Source organism: Pseudophryne corroboree, chromosome 5 (assembly GCF_028390025.1).
Source record: "Pseudophryne corroboree isolate aPseCor3 chromosome 5, aPseCor3.hap2, whole genome shotgun sequence".
Lineage (NCBI taxonomy): Eukaryota > Metazoa > Chordata > Amphibia > Anura > Myobatrachidae > Pseudophryne > Pseudophryne corroboree.
The window spans coordinates 695,593,861-695,608,092 of NC_086448.1; the positions used below are offsets into that span (position 1 = coordinate 695,593,861).

The 14,232-nt window shown below is 44.0% G+C and overlaps 1 protein-coding gene across 2 annotated transcripts in view; it reads right to left on the reverse strand.

The window, feature by feature from the left end:
- Window positions 1–14,232, reverse strand: part of ARFGEF1 (ADP ribosylation factor guanine nucleotide exchange factor 1) — a 331,110-nt gene that overhangs the window by 8,246 nt on the left and 308,632 nt on the right. Inside the window, exons 30-32 of one of the 2 annotated variants that reach the window (XM_063923866.1) lie at window positions 5,366–5,495; window positions 4,003–4,138; window positions 1,542–1,680 (exon numbers count right to left, since the gene is read on the reverse strand). In XM_063923866.1, the coding sequence (XP_063779936.1) occupies window positions 1,542–1,680; window positions 4,003–4,138; window positions 5,366–5,495 (405 nt within the window). Of the gene's footprint in view, window positions 1–1,541; window positions 1,681–4,002; window positions 4,139–5,365; window positions 5,496–14,232 lie in introns of those variants that run through there. The other variant, XM_063923867.1, reaches the window with a different exon arrangement.

Consider the following 14,232-nt stretch of genomic DNA (forward strand, 5'->3'; position numbering starts at 1 on the left):
GGTCCTCATGTCTATCACAGTCTGTCTGTAATGCCACATGCTTGCCATATAATGAATGGTAGTCTTTAAAATCAGAAAAAAATAACTGTTCTGAACGATACTGTGTGAGATGTCTTTATTATTTGTGGATGATTCTCCTGATAGGCACAGGTGAAATGTCACTATGGTTAGTGAACATATATAAATACCCGCACTATTGCAAAATAAAATTAAATAAAAAATATATATATTTTAAAAAGCGTGGGGACCATCCCTATATTGTAACTAGCATTAGCATTCTCAGCCTATTGCTGGTGACCCCAAAATCAGAGTGATTCCCTCACCAGTTATCCATCCAGTCCTATGCCAGATAGAACCAAGACTGGATTCCATATGGCATCCACTCCCCCCTTGTAGCGGTACTCAGCCCTACTGCCAATAGCTTTAAGTGGTGGGTGCAAGGTAAGGGTGTGGTATGTAAGGTCGATGGTAAGTAGGTCGACAATGTTTAGGTCAACTACTATTGGTCGACAGGAAGTAGGTCGACAGGTCAACATGAGTTTTTTATGGGGGTTTTGGTGTCGTTTTCTCCGTACAGTGACTGGGAACCCCAATTAGTGCACCGTGTCCCCTCGCATGGCGAGTGAAGGGCAGGTTACTATTCCCAATCGTAGTCTGCGTGGATCGTTAAGTATGAAAAAGTTCAAAAAGATAAAAAAAATGTGAAAAACTCATGTCGACCCTTTGATTCGTCAACCTAAATACCCTGTCGACATAGTTACTGTCGACCAATAGAGGTCGACCTAAACATTGTCGACCTAGAGACCGGATCCCGCAAGATAACCGTCATAAAAACAAAAATATTATACTTAGTCCTTGGCGCACTAGTGGTCAATGCCAGAGAATGCTGGCACTCGAACAACAAGTGCCAGAATGCCTTCGGACTGGCAGTACGCCAGAGAAAAATGTCACAAAACACAGACACAAGTTTAATTATACCAACCACCGCTTCATTAAAACACCCATCCAGAAACCCATATTTATTACATGCCTACCTCCATTTAGATACTTAAGGATCTTCATCTGTTCATCCATACGGGGGTAAAAGGGAAACAAATAAAAGGTTCTATAAAAACAAAACCCATCCAACTGATCAGTGTTAACAAAATTAAAAAGATGGTGTTGGCCAAATCTACGTCGTTATTACTTGACTCTCTTCTATGTTTAACCTGAGGTCATGAGTATAGGAACGCGTCATGTTAGGAATAGGAAGTAGATCTGCTGCTCCATCTTCATTCATTACAGGGAATTAGAGTCAAGCTGCTGAATTTTTTTTAACCCTTATGTATTAACCGATGAAGATTCTTTAAGATCACAATGGAGGTAGGTGAGCAATAAACACAGGCTAAAGAAAGGTCTTGAGGTAAATTTTATCTTCATTTTGAAATGTTTTTATTACCCTTGTGTCTGTTTTAAAAAAAATATTTTTCCATGGCGCACTACAGGTGCCAGCGTGCCCGCTGTGATTGCCCCTGCTGTGACGCAACGATGAATACACTCACGCATGAGGAATCGTGGTCTTGAAGATATTTAGCATGCAATTGCCGGTTTTGTCCCAGATATCCAGGGTGAATTTTTCTCCGTTTAGAATAACCACATTTTCTAGGCAGTTGGTTCCAGAACGAGCAAGCTGTTCATTGTCTGCAACAGAAAATACAGCACAGTGCTATGTTTATTACAGCAATTGCACTGCTGGGAAAACAGAAAATGTGTTTCACCATGGCCCTGGCATGTTGGCTGGGAGGTAAATGGAATACAAGATTATCCAGACACAGTACAGTGTATAAATGTATTCACTACTATGAGTCAACGAGTTCTATTATTATGGAAAGGACTGTGCTAGATTTTACCAGTAAATGTCTCACTCTACATTAAACCAGGAGACTAACGGCTGTGAGGACGACAGTTATTCCCACACCAGGTGCACTGCTTTGGGTACAGGCCTCTCTAAAAGCTTCCCTTCAGTCCATCTTTCCAGAGACCAGAGAGAAATGAGAAAAGGGGAAACTGACCCTTCTCTCCTTACATATTACACAGCAATGCAGATTCCCAAATGATGCCTTTAATTGGTGTAAGCGACAGGGTATATTCCAGTCACTGAACTGAGGACCTGGATGGGAGTTCCCGCTTTGCCTGTGTGGGAACACTATCACTATCAGCAGATGAAAGCGGTGATTCTCCTAACCACACTTCTCTCCAAGGTTCTCCCTTTCCCATTATTATGTCCACCTCCATTGCCATTCCCGTCCTCACCTGTCTGCATCTTCCTCACTCACTGACCTGCTCAAGCAGACGCAAACCTCACACCTATAAACTCACCATTCTGCAACAGCAGTCTCATTACTCTTGGCACCACCCCTTCCTTATCTTCATCTGAAGCATTTATCATCTATTCCCTCCACTCCACCTTAATGATAATCAATTTACCACATGGCTGACATGCCCTTACACTTTCATCTTCCTATTATTATTCTAGGCGATTTCAATATTCTCACTGGTAGCTACACTACCTTTGCTGCCACAACCCCCTCACTGACGTCCTCTAATGTATTTAATCACCCATCCATGGGGATGGATATTCCCTGGACTACATCATCTTTCACTTCTTCCAAATCTGTAGTTACTCAAACTGCCCGTTCTTTCTCTCCAGCCACAGCCTCCTATCTTTAACCTCAACCATGGCACACCAAACACACCTACTCCCTCTCAGTCTCCTGACCTTCGGGATGCCATACCGAATCCTCCAAAAGTGCTCTCACTGGAGAGTTTCTTCCCGCTCCCTGCTGCGATCTACATGCAGCAACATCTAAAAGGTCATTTCTCCATACTCACCCTACTGGTCCCCTTCTCCTGCACAACCTTCTCTCTATTGGCCTTTGTGATACGGTTGTGTAGTGAGTTTCGCCTATAGAGACTGTAACTGTGTTTACCTCTGCCACATGCTCTCCTGCACTCCCACTACTTGACAGGGACACATAAGGCTCTGCTCTGAAAATCTACTTCTCACTTAACAAACAGTTGATTTCCTTGCTGAGGAAATGTTCTCATACGACTCACATGATAGCCAAATCCACCTCTCCACTTCCATACCATCTCCTGAGACCAACTGTCTCTAATCTCCTCATGGATGTCCAATGCTACCTACACCTTAACACATCCCAAACCCATCATGCTCCCTCCTCCCAGAGTCCCAATTCTTGCTCTAATCTCGCTCACTGTCATCTACACTACTACATGCTTAATCTCCTAAAGTGTCTTTGTTGTCACCCTTGGCCGGACCTTCTACTAATAATTTACTTGCATTTCATTATTTATTGAATCTGCCATATTTTCATATATTTCAGTTAACGCAAATATTCCCATACCGCAAGTAGCGGTACTCATCTAGTGCGGCTCCATCGCGTGACTAGGCGTTCCGTCCACCTAGCCCCGCAAAGAGTGCGCAGAGATGCTCCCAGGACGCGGCAATAGGCGCGCCCGCCAAGGCACAGAGGGAGCCACGATTAGCGTGGCTCCCTCTGTACAACATTTAAACAAGGCTTCTCGGAGAACAACAATATTTTCTAATGAGAAAATATACAAGCACTATATCCAGTATAATGTCATTGTCAGTACAGTAACACAGTCTTACACTATAGGGAATGTCTATAGGGGGTAATTTAGAGTTGATCGCAGCAGAAAATTTGTTAGCAGTTGGGCAAAACCATGTGCACTGCAGGTGTGGCAGATATAACATTTGCAGAGAGCGTTAGATTTGGGTGGGTTATATTGTTTCTGTGCAGGGTAAATACTGGCTGCTTTATTTTTACACTGCAATTTAGATTTCAGTTTGAACACACCCCACCCACATTTAACTCTCTCTGCACATGTTACATCTGCCCCCCCCCCCCTGCACTGCACATGGCTTTGCTGCTGCGATCAACTCTGAATTAGGCCCCTAGTACAGAAATACCAAGATCTCACCTTGCTGTACACACCAGTAGAGCTGAGAAAATATGTCATCCAGTAAGACATCGCTGAGTACCTCAAAGTACTGCGTGAAGACATCACATATTGCATAGAGGGCGTGATTGCACGTTGTCGTCATCCATTCAGCTTTCTAAAGCACCACAAGTAAGAACATACAGAGAAAGGTTTTCAGACATTACCAGAATGTAATCTCCCATCAATTCTGTCAGGCCTGGGCAGCCACCATTATCATCTTGTGCTCACTGAATATGTTATATACACATACTAAGTAGTCCAGCTGCCACATAGACACAGCGAAGGATAACATTTCTACAGCTGAATCGTACTAATAAGGGACCAGGGATGTGGTTTCTAGTGACTTGCTGCATTCATTCCACAAACACCACCACTCCACCTGCTCCAAATCCATCTGTTTCACCAAGAATCTCCTGGGGGGGAGAGAGGCACTATCTCATCTTGTGGATTCTAAAATGCAAGACATAGGTGCCTGCTTGGAAGAGGATAACCCCCTGGTGTTATACCAGACTGATACAGTATGACGACAATTGGCTACATTTGTCTAAATCCCTTCCATTTATGCTAATACTACGGTAATCTGGCTGCTCAAATCTATTGGCACTATTGCCGTGATATCAGCAATTGGTCTGCAGCAGTAAGTCATACTTCCATGTCACCTTTTAAAGGGAGAGGGGACAGATTTGCGTATTGGTTTGAAATTGACAAAAACTTTATATTTGTCTTTGCGTATTATTCTAATTTCTTTTCACGTGATGAATGTGACATTTTTAGATATTAATAACACTCTCTGGCCTCTTTGTATCGTGCACTGTATTTTTAACATTTACTACCAGCACTGTGAAGAGACCTCCAGACCAGACGTATATGTTTCTATAGTCACCAGTACAGAAGGTGCATACAGATGTGTCCCCAATCATCCAACCCACGAACAGGCCACACATGCAGCCACATCACGATTGCGACATGCCGCTCCTGCGTGTGACCCGTTCCATGGGAGCGTACGCACCCATGCGATCCTATGGAACGCAGGTGTGTGCGGCCACGAGGGGGTGGATGAGCTAGGACTCACCTGTATGCTACTCCTGCAGATCTGGCCACATATTCTGCGTACGGCCACCACAGTAGCCGAGCAAAAGAGGATTTTTGTTAGGGGTGCATTTTGTACTTGCGAGTTAGACATAAATTCCGCCCAACTCTGCATGAGCCCCATAACCCTACAACAATAGTGAAGTCAGCCACATCTATTGTATGTTGCAAATTGTACTATATTTAATGTTTCTTGTCCATAATAATAGTTTCTTTTTCTTTTTAAATTCCACTATTTGTGCCAGCAACTCACCTCAGTCTGCTGTTCTGGAAGTTTCATGTTATCAAAGATTCTGAAGACAATTCTGAACAAATCCTGCCACCAGTGTTTCTCAAACGTATGTCCATATGTCTTCATTACCTCAAACATGACGGTCAGACCCCTGGCAATAAAAATACAGTTACACAAAAGAACGCTTCGGTATCTGACTAAGCACACACGTAGTCACTTAAATCAATTCAAACAAATGTTTAAAACAGTGGAGGCAGACGTTTTGGGAACAGATATTCAGCCTGGGCCTGTATCAGATGTGGATGGATTAGCTATCACTGAAGCTTACATGGAAGCAGCAGCGACGGTACTAGCATGGAAATGCAGCAGGAGGCATCACAACTCCTACATGCATCACTGATACAAGCTTATCGGATCATCTGCGTTACCACTGGCTGGCTGGGTAACTCAAGGTGGCTGCAGCAGGTCTAAGCAGAGACCAGGAAATCTCCGTATTCAGGCAAAGATCTAGGTCTTGTCCCTCCCCAGTAATAGGCAGGGTTTTGAGAAACAGAAGCTGTCGCTGCCCCCTCTATGCCCCCAAATGGCATAAGACTATCAATCACTAGAAACCTGTGATATGGCTAATGAATTAGACCCATGACTTAGTGATGAAAATGGTGCCTAGGAAATGAATTGGAACAGCCAACAAAATAGCTGTCTTCAGTTTGCTTGTGTAACAAGAGCAAATGAAACATTAACAAACCAAGGGGGAACAGTCGACTAAATGCAATATTTAATATCGTTGGGAATGAGTGCCCAGAGCCATTCAATTAGCTGCATCACACAAAGCACTTAAGTCGGAAGATGCAGACTACCGCTCCTAAAGAATGCAGTTTAGTCGGGGTAAAAGGCATTCGTGGTAAGCATGCAACTCCCATCACTGACTTCTGCTCACACCGCAGGAGGGTGCAGGCAGAAATCCTCTAGTTGTGACTTTAATTGAATAGCTCCGGGCACTCAGTCTCTGAGCTATTCAATATTGCATTTAGTTGAATTTACCCCCAAGGTAGTAGTAAAAATGGGGTTGCTGAGGAATGATACACTATTCTAGAAACAGGCTGAACTGCCGTCAATCTGTAGCCTTTTTGCAAGGTGCACCTCTGGCTTTTCCAAGGCCGCAAAAGTACCATAGACATAGTAGTGTTTTTAACATTCATGTGGAGAATCAGATGTATTCTCAGATTCTCACAAAGTTTTACCTGTGATTTTAGTATAATTATATTACAACAAACTGTATCTTACATATACATTAAGCCCAGAAACAGGGACTGGAGTTGCTAAGTAAACACATGACTGTTTTCGAGATGTTTTATATAAGAATCACGGCAATTTTATGCTTAGAACTATTATTAAACTTTGGGCGGTATTCAAATGATATATCACGCCCAATCTCCTTTCTAAAGTGATCCCCATTATCGTGCATATTAAGGGCTGCCAAGAGAAATCCTGGGCCCCGTTACAGTAACCTCCCAGGGGTCCCCCTGCAGGGGGTGTGGCCACACCCTGTTAGTTGCATTGCTGTACCACTCTAGGTGTATGTCTAGCACACGAGATATTCCCACTCACATACCTCCCGACATGACCAGGAGGGACACAATGCTCTGCTTCTGGATTTTTCTCTTAATTTATGATTGCCGCCACCTGTGTTGAACAGATAATGGATAAGAAAGGTGTTTCACCACAGGTGATGGCAATCATGCAGTAAGAGAGAAGTCCAGAAGCAGAGCATTCTGGCCCTCCTGGAGAGGGTCATTTTGGGAGGTATACACTCACATACCTGCAAGCAGTTGAGACAAAAGTGTTCACTATTAGGATGGTGGGACAGTCACATAAAAGCTGCACTGGTTGCAAAGCGCATTCCCTGGAACACCATCAGTTTGTGAAAATGGATCCTCCATTGTAACTTTGGGATAAATATATATATATATATATATGTAAACATACAAATATATAGTATTTGCAGAAATGCCACACAACTGTCAGGACTTCCTATGATTAAAGTTGAATAAACTGAAATTTTGACTTGCTCATTAGTGGTCATCACCATAATATATTGTTACATTAGTAAGTTCCGAGAGTGCCACAGTATTTCTGCTTATACTACCTGTCGTCCCACTATGGGCACCCAGGAAATTGCGCAGTATTTTGGACAGAGTGCCAGCCATGATATATATAGATATATACACACATACACACGTATATACTGTATATAGATAGTATGTCTGGGCCCAGGAACTTTTCAGGGTCCGTGGCCTATTCACAGTAGGTGTAGTCATGCACCTTTTGAAAAAAATACCCCCAAAATGTTATTTTAAGCACCACCATGGCCACACTCCAGGCCAGCAGTCAGCAGCGTGTGCTGGGCTTAGGAGAAGAGCAGTAGCTGCTGTTGCCAGTTAAAGGGGAGGAAGCCGGGGCTCCCACTGGGCCCCTCCATCAGACCTGGGCCCGGGTAGTTTGTACCCTCTCCCCTCCTCTATCGGAACCACTGCACATATTGCACCCACAGTAATCAGGTTTAGCTGCATAAAGGGCTGGGTGCCTCGCCAACCCCAGGGCTGCTGACAAGAGCTTTAAAAAGGTTTAAAAACATGTTTTTGTTAACCAGAAATGACGTCACAGGAAGGGACACCAGAATTGTAAACAGGTGTTGGTAATTTGAGATCTACCTTCTGGTACACTTACATGTATGTCCTACAAGAGACTTATCCCCCTGATGAAGTCTGAACAACTGGACGAAACATGTTGGGTGTCATTACCTGAACCATATTTTGAACAGGTAAGCAAATATTTGCTACTGACTACACTTTTTTAATCTCTCATTGTTTTGTTTGAATTGTTTAAAAAATATTATTTCTGAAAACATCTGAATTTTATATTAGTAATGATGTATAGGACACAGGTGTGGTTTCTAAATAAGGGATTTACAAATACATCTGCCTCCGCTCTCCTACAAAGCCCTACACTGGCTCCCCTTCAGAACACAATTTAAGCTTCTCACACTCAGGGGCTAAAACGCACAGCTGCGATCATGTCTGAACTGCGCATGCGCCGCAGTACACATCTGCATGCCAGAGACCCAATGGCCATCTCAGCCCTGCGATCGCCTCTGCCTGTCAAGTTGCTAGGCGGGAGGGAGTAGGCCGGCGGCGTTTGGCCACCATTTTGAGTGCACAGTCTGGGCAATGCAGGCGTTCCCGGACCATGCGGGGAGCGGTAGCGGTGGCTGCGTGATGTCACACGTAGCCCCTGCGACCCAGGAAGCGAAGAGTAGCTCCCCTGCCAGCGCAAAGGAGCTACTCTTCGAGAGCCGGACATGCGGGGCGGACTAGCCCTGTGATTGGCGTCCCCCCGCATGTCTGTGAAACTGACCATAGATGTGCTAAATTTAGCACATCTACATCAGGTCTGAATTAGGTCCTTGGTTATATCCCTTTTCCACAAAAATCCTCTCCTAAAAACTTGGGTAGTTGAATACAGTTTAAAACCCGTGTCACAGCAGCTTTAAACTTCATTCACACCGTAGGCTGGAACCGGGATAGTGGCGGGACTTCCCTGTGCTGATGCCTGGAGATGACATCATCTCCAAATGCCAGTGAGCTGGATCTCTCTATGCTTTAAGCATGACCCAGGTCGGATTACCGGGTCATGCGTTTACACCACACTGATACTCGGGTCCTTCCCAGGCTTGACCCTGGTAGATACCAGGGTCGGATTCCCAGATAATGCGACACAGGTTATTTTTCTCAGACCCTTCCCTACCAAACTTGGACTTGGGTTGCCCTAGCAATAACCGGGTTATTACGTTTGGTGGAAATGGGGTATAATTACAAAGCCCTCACCCAATCCTTTACTTCTCTGACCTTATCTCCCTTTACACTCTGCCCACCCTCTTCGCTTACCAAATGAATGCCGCCTCTTTTCCCAATTGATTTTGACTGTGCTGCTCCTTACCTCGGAAATTTTCTCTCTATCAGACTCTTCACCTCTGTACAGAGCTTCAAACTAGCTCTAAAGACCCACTTCTTCATCAAAGCCATCCAGCTCTCATCCTATCCCACTGCTCCATGCTTGCTGGAAACCTCTTCTGTGTCACACCTGTCTGTCCGCCCCAGAACGTAAGATCTGATGGGCAGGACTCACTTCCTTCATTGGCTTTTTCTTCCCTTACTTATACTATCATCTGCTCAATACTCCCTACAACAGCACCTCACCCTTAGCTGCTGCTGCTCTGCTGCTTTTGTTGAATGTGATGACCGCTGATGCAGCAATGATTATATACCATGTCCTTGACCTGCAATGTCTTGTAATGTAAAGGTGTGTACACATGGTGCAAAGTGTGCGTACGATTTTGACTATATAGTAAAATCGTAAGAAAAGTTACCACATATCGCACCCTGTGTATACAGCTTGCGATACAGATGCACGCTCTCGCTGGGTCGGTATTGCAAGAAAAAATAGACTGTGCAGGCAAGGCAATTTTGACTATATTGTGTACAATCTAGGACATAGTATAGTCAAAATTGTACATAGCCAAAATTGCATTGTGTGTATAGTCAATACCGGCGGTTCTGGGCTCCGGGGAGTTCAAGGGAGATCGCAAAGTCAAAATCGGCCTTTAGGAAGAATCGCACCGTGTGTATGCACCTTAAATCACTGTTTTATGGATTTGCTTATGTACTTATTAGGTGCTGTGAAACCCTCCTCGCACCATATAAATAAAGGATAATAATAGTTATTAAAAAATAAAAGTAACCCTTTAAAACAGCTTTAATATAGCGAATAATTGGTGAAACAGTATGCACTGTCCTTGATTTTCAGTACATTTTTTCTCTCTCACCTATATACTTAGATCCATAACTAAGTCCTTGGGTGACCACTAAGAGGACTGAGGGGGTTATTCAGAGTTATTAGCAAACCAAAAAAGTTAGCAATTGGGCAAAACAAAGTAGAAAAAAGTGCTTTTTGCTTTGATTTGAGTCAACTTCCATTTTTAAGAAAAAATACAGTATAAAAAAAAATAATGTACAGTAAAGCACCTTTAAAAAAAGAAAAAGAAAAAAAAAAAGAAAAAGAAATGCGTAACTACATTTGGGTCCCGACATTAAAATAGAGAATTACCCTACCTTTTCACACCCTTGGGGTGGTGCACACAAAAAAATGTGAATGAAGGTTTGGAATTGGATTGCAAATGCAATTCATAGTGCAAATTTGAACCGCTTGCACAAGTCAACTTGTACCTAATTGGATTGACCCCACTGAACGCTGAATTAATTCTCTATTTCACAGATAGATAGATAGATAGATAGATAGATAGATAGATAGATAGATAGATAGATAGATAGATAGATACTCAAGATACACGGCCATTTGCATCAGTAGGAACTAGTATCCTCACGAGAACCAATTGTCTCATTAATATTGGCTCCTACATGTGGCTCAGTGGGGCGGTCTTCAGTTTGCCGGCTGTCGGGATCCCGGCACACAGTATACCGGCGCCGGAATCCCGACAGCCAGCATACAGACAGTTTTTCTCCCTCTTGGGGGTCCACGCTTCCCCTGGAGGGAGAATAAATAGCGTGGCGCGCCACCGTGCCCGCAGCGTGGCGAGAGCAGTGAGCCCGCGAGGGGCTCATTTGCGCTTGCCACGCTGTCGGTATGCCGGCGCTGGTATGCTGGTCGCCGGGAGCCCGGCCGCCGGCATACCATACTACACCCGGCTCAGTGATGCTTACATTTTTTTTCAAGATGACCAAATACACAAATAGATCCAAAATGAGTGCAATGCAAAATGACAGAACCAGGTGTCATCCAGCTGTGGAAAACTTTAGCAAATTGACAGGTACAGGTTGAGTCTCCCATATCCTAAATGCTTGGTACAAGAGCTATATTGGAGTTTTCCATATCTGGAAAATCTGCATACCATAAAAGATATATCTTGGGGATGGGACTCAAGTCTTAACATAGAATGCATTTATGTTTTATATACACCTTATGCACACAGCCTGAAGGCCATTTTATACAAAATTTTAATAACTTTGCTCATTAAACAAAGTTTGGGCAAATTAAACGACCATAAAGCAAAGATGTCACTATCTTAGTCGCGCTCAAAAAGCTTTAGATTTCGGATATGGGAGACTTAACCTGTATAAACTTGTGATATCAACAGTTACAAGTGAATGTATAAACTGTAGACACATGAACATTTCTTCCTCTAGAAAATGAAAAGCATCTGCAGTAGGAAGCAAGTATGTAACACATGCATCAGCTGATACAGAAGACATGGCTAAAGGTCTGAAATAATTAGCACCAATTAACACCATCCACCAGAGGGACTGTCAGCATAAAAATACCCTGACAGGGATATTATAGTGAAACAACACTTATTTAAAAAAATATGTTTCACACAGTTCTTATTACTTAATACAATAAGTAAAATATAATATTCCAGGGCAATTTGCCCAGTGGGGGGAATATAGTACTAGAATGTAGTAAAAAAGCATCAGCTATAACTCCAGCTAAAAGATAACCAAGGACCTTTGTCTATGCTGACATCTCTGCATGACTTACTGAACACTAAAAGCATGATAAATGGAAAATAATTGCTACTTAAACATAGGATATTTTTCACTGCATTTGGAAGAGGCGGAAGTAACCGCTGTGAGTTACAGGCACTTTATTTCCCTGACGTGTGTTTTGTGTGAATGTAAATGAGAAATGCATTCTTGGGTGCACTTTGACCAACGGTAAAAACAAAACAAAAAAACCCTTAAACATACTAAAGTGAGATGTAATAAAACCAATCCTAAGATCCCCTTCTTAGAAATAATGAAGTATTTTTGAGGGGGGAAAAATTAAGGGGTAGTTAATCATTAAGTGGAAATTAATTGGAGTTGTATATATAATTATAATTTATAGATAATTATATAATTTATCAGTAACAACTTGATCCCACAATGTTACCTATATTCTGGTACTGTTCCAGCTTTGCGGACGCTTGCAGAGCATACCACTTTATGTGGCTGGGGGGGTGGGGGGGGGAGATACACACTCCAACTGGGCTTTTACTATCCATCATATAATGCTCTAGCTCAGAGGTTTCCAAACTCTGTCCAAAATCACCCTAATAGGCCCTACACACTTGGCGATATTCTGAAAGATATGAACGATCTCGTTCATAAATGAACGAGAACTCGTTCATATCTTTCAGTGTGGAGACTTAAGCGATGAACGATGCGCGTCCCCGCGCTCGTTCATCGCTGGTCTCCCGTCGGCTGTGCATGCAGGCCAATATGGACGATCTCGTCCATATTTGCCTGCACTTCAATGCAGCCGCGTGACGGGGGGAGTGAAGAAACTTCACTCCCCCCGTCACTGCCCCCCCCCCCCCCCCCCCCGCCGCCGGGTCGCTCGTCGGCCGTTTCGGCCGTCGGGCACCTCGGCGGCACATCGCCAAGTGAGTAGGGCCCTTTACAGCGCAGGTTTTAAAGATATCCAAAGCTCAGCACACATGGTTAAATAAAATTGACTGAGGTACTAATTAAGTCACCTGTGGCCAATCATGTGGATATACTTAATACCTGGAATGTTAATGTGCCTTGAGGACCAAGTTTGGGAAGCTCTGCTCTAGTTGCATTAGCTCAGATGGTCTCAGTCTGCCACATCTTACAGTGCTGCTGTCACACATTGCTGACTGGGAGCCAAATTCAGGAAACAGTGGGGGCTGTAAGTGCTCCTTGCTGGCCTGTGTAAGTAGCACCTGTAGGACATTTTTCTATTTTATTCTCCAAAATAAGAATAGAGGGATTGTAAGAACGGAGTAACTTTATAAGATGTTTTACAGTTTCAGTATATCCAACTAACACAGAAACGTTTAAACACCATTAAATCTCCTATATAATAGCCCTGTGATTCTGTGCTGGGTCTCTAACGCTGGGCGTGGCTAGGAGCTCTCATTGGGTTAGTGGCAGGTCTATCACACACAGTCCACAGCTGATTGGGTGAGAAACGCCCTCCAACACAGGTTACATCCAATGGGAGGCTCTGCCCTTTGCCTGCTGTGTTTTCACAGAGCAGGATTAGCAATGGGACTGATGGAGCTGCAGCTCCAGCTCCACACCCCAAAATAGTCCCACTGCATCTGCAGCAACACACCCTCCAACAATGTACACATAAACATTGATATACATTCGAAAAGGGGGCGTGGTCACGGGTGCAGCGCCGTGGCCACGCCCCTTTTCCTATACTTTCAATGGAAGCTTGGAGAGTCAAAAAATGGTACAAACCATAAAAAAAGGCACTGTACCTGCCAAAAAGGTGCAGCTGGAGGGTATGCCACTGCATCTGGAGCAAGTCTCTGTGCTGTAGAAAGGGAAAAAACATCCTTTTACTGCAGCGTCCTATGGGGGTCATTCCAAGTTGATCGCTAGCTGCATTAGTTCGCTGTGCAGCGATCAGACAAAAACTCGGCACTTCTGCGCATGCAGCGCAATGCGCACATGCGGCGTACTATTACAACGAACAATGTAGTTTTACACAGGGTCTAGCGATGCTCTTCAGTCGCACAGGCAGCCGCAGAGTGACTGACAGGAAGAGGGCGTTTCTGGGTGTCAACTGACCGTTTTCAGGGAGTGTTCGGAAAAACGCAGGCGTGGCTGGCCGAACGCAGGGCGTGTTCATGATGTCAAATCAGGAACTGAATGGTCTGAAGTGATCGCAAGCGCTGAGTAGGTCTGAAGCTACTCTGAAACTGCACAAAATATTTTAGTACCCGCTCTCCGATCCCTTCGTTCGCACTTCTGCTAAGCTAAAATACACTCCCAATGGCCGGCGGCATAGCGTTTGCA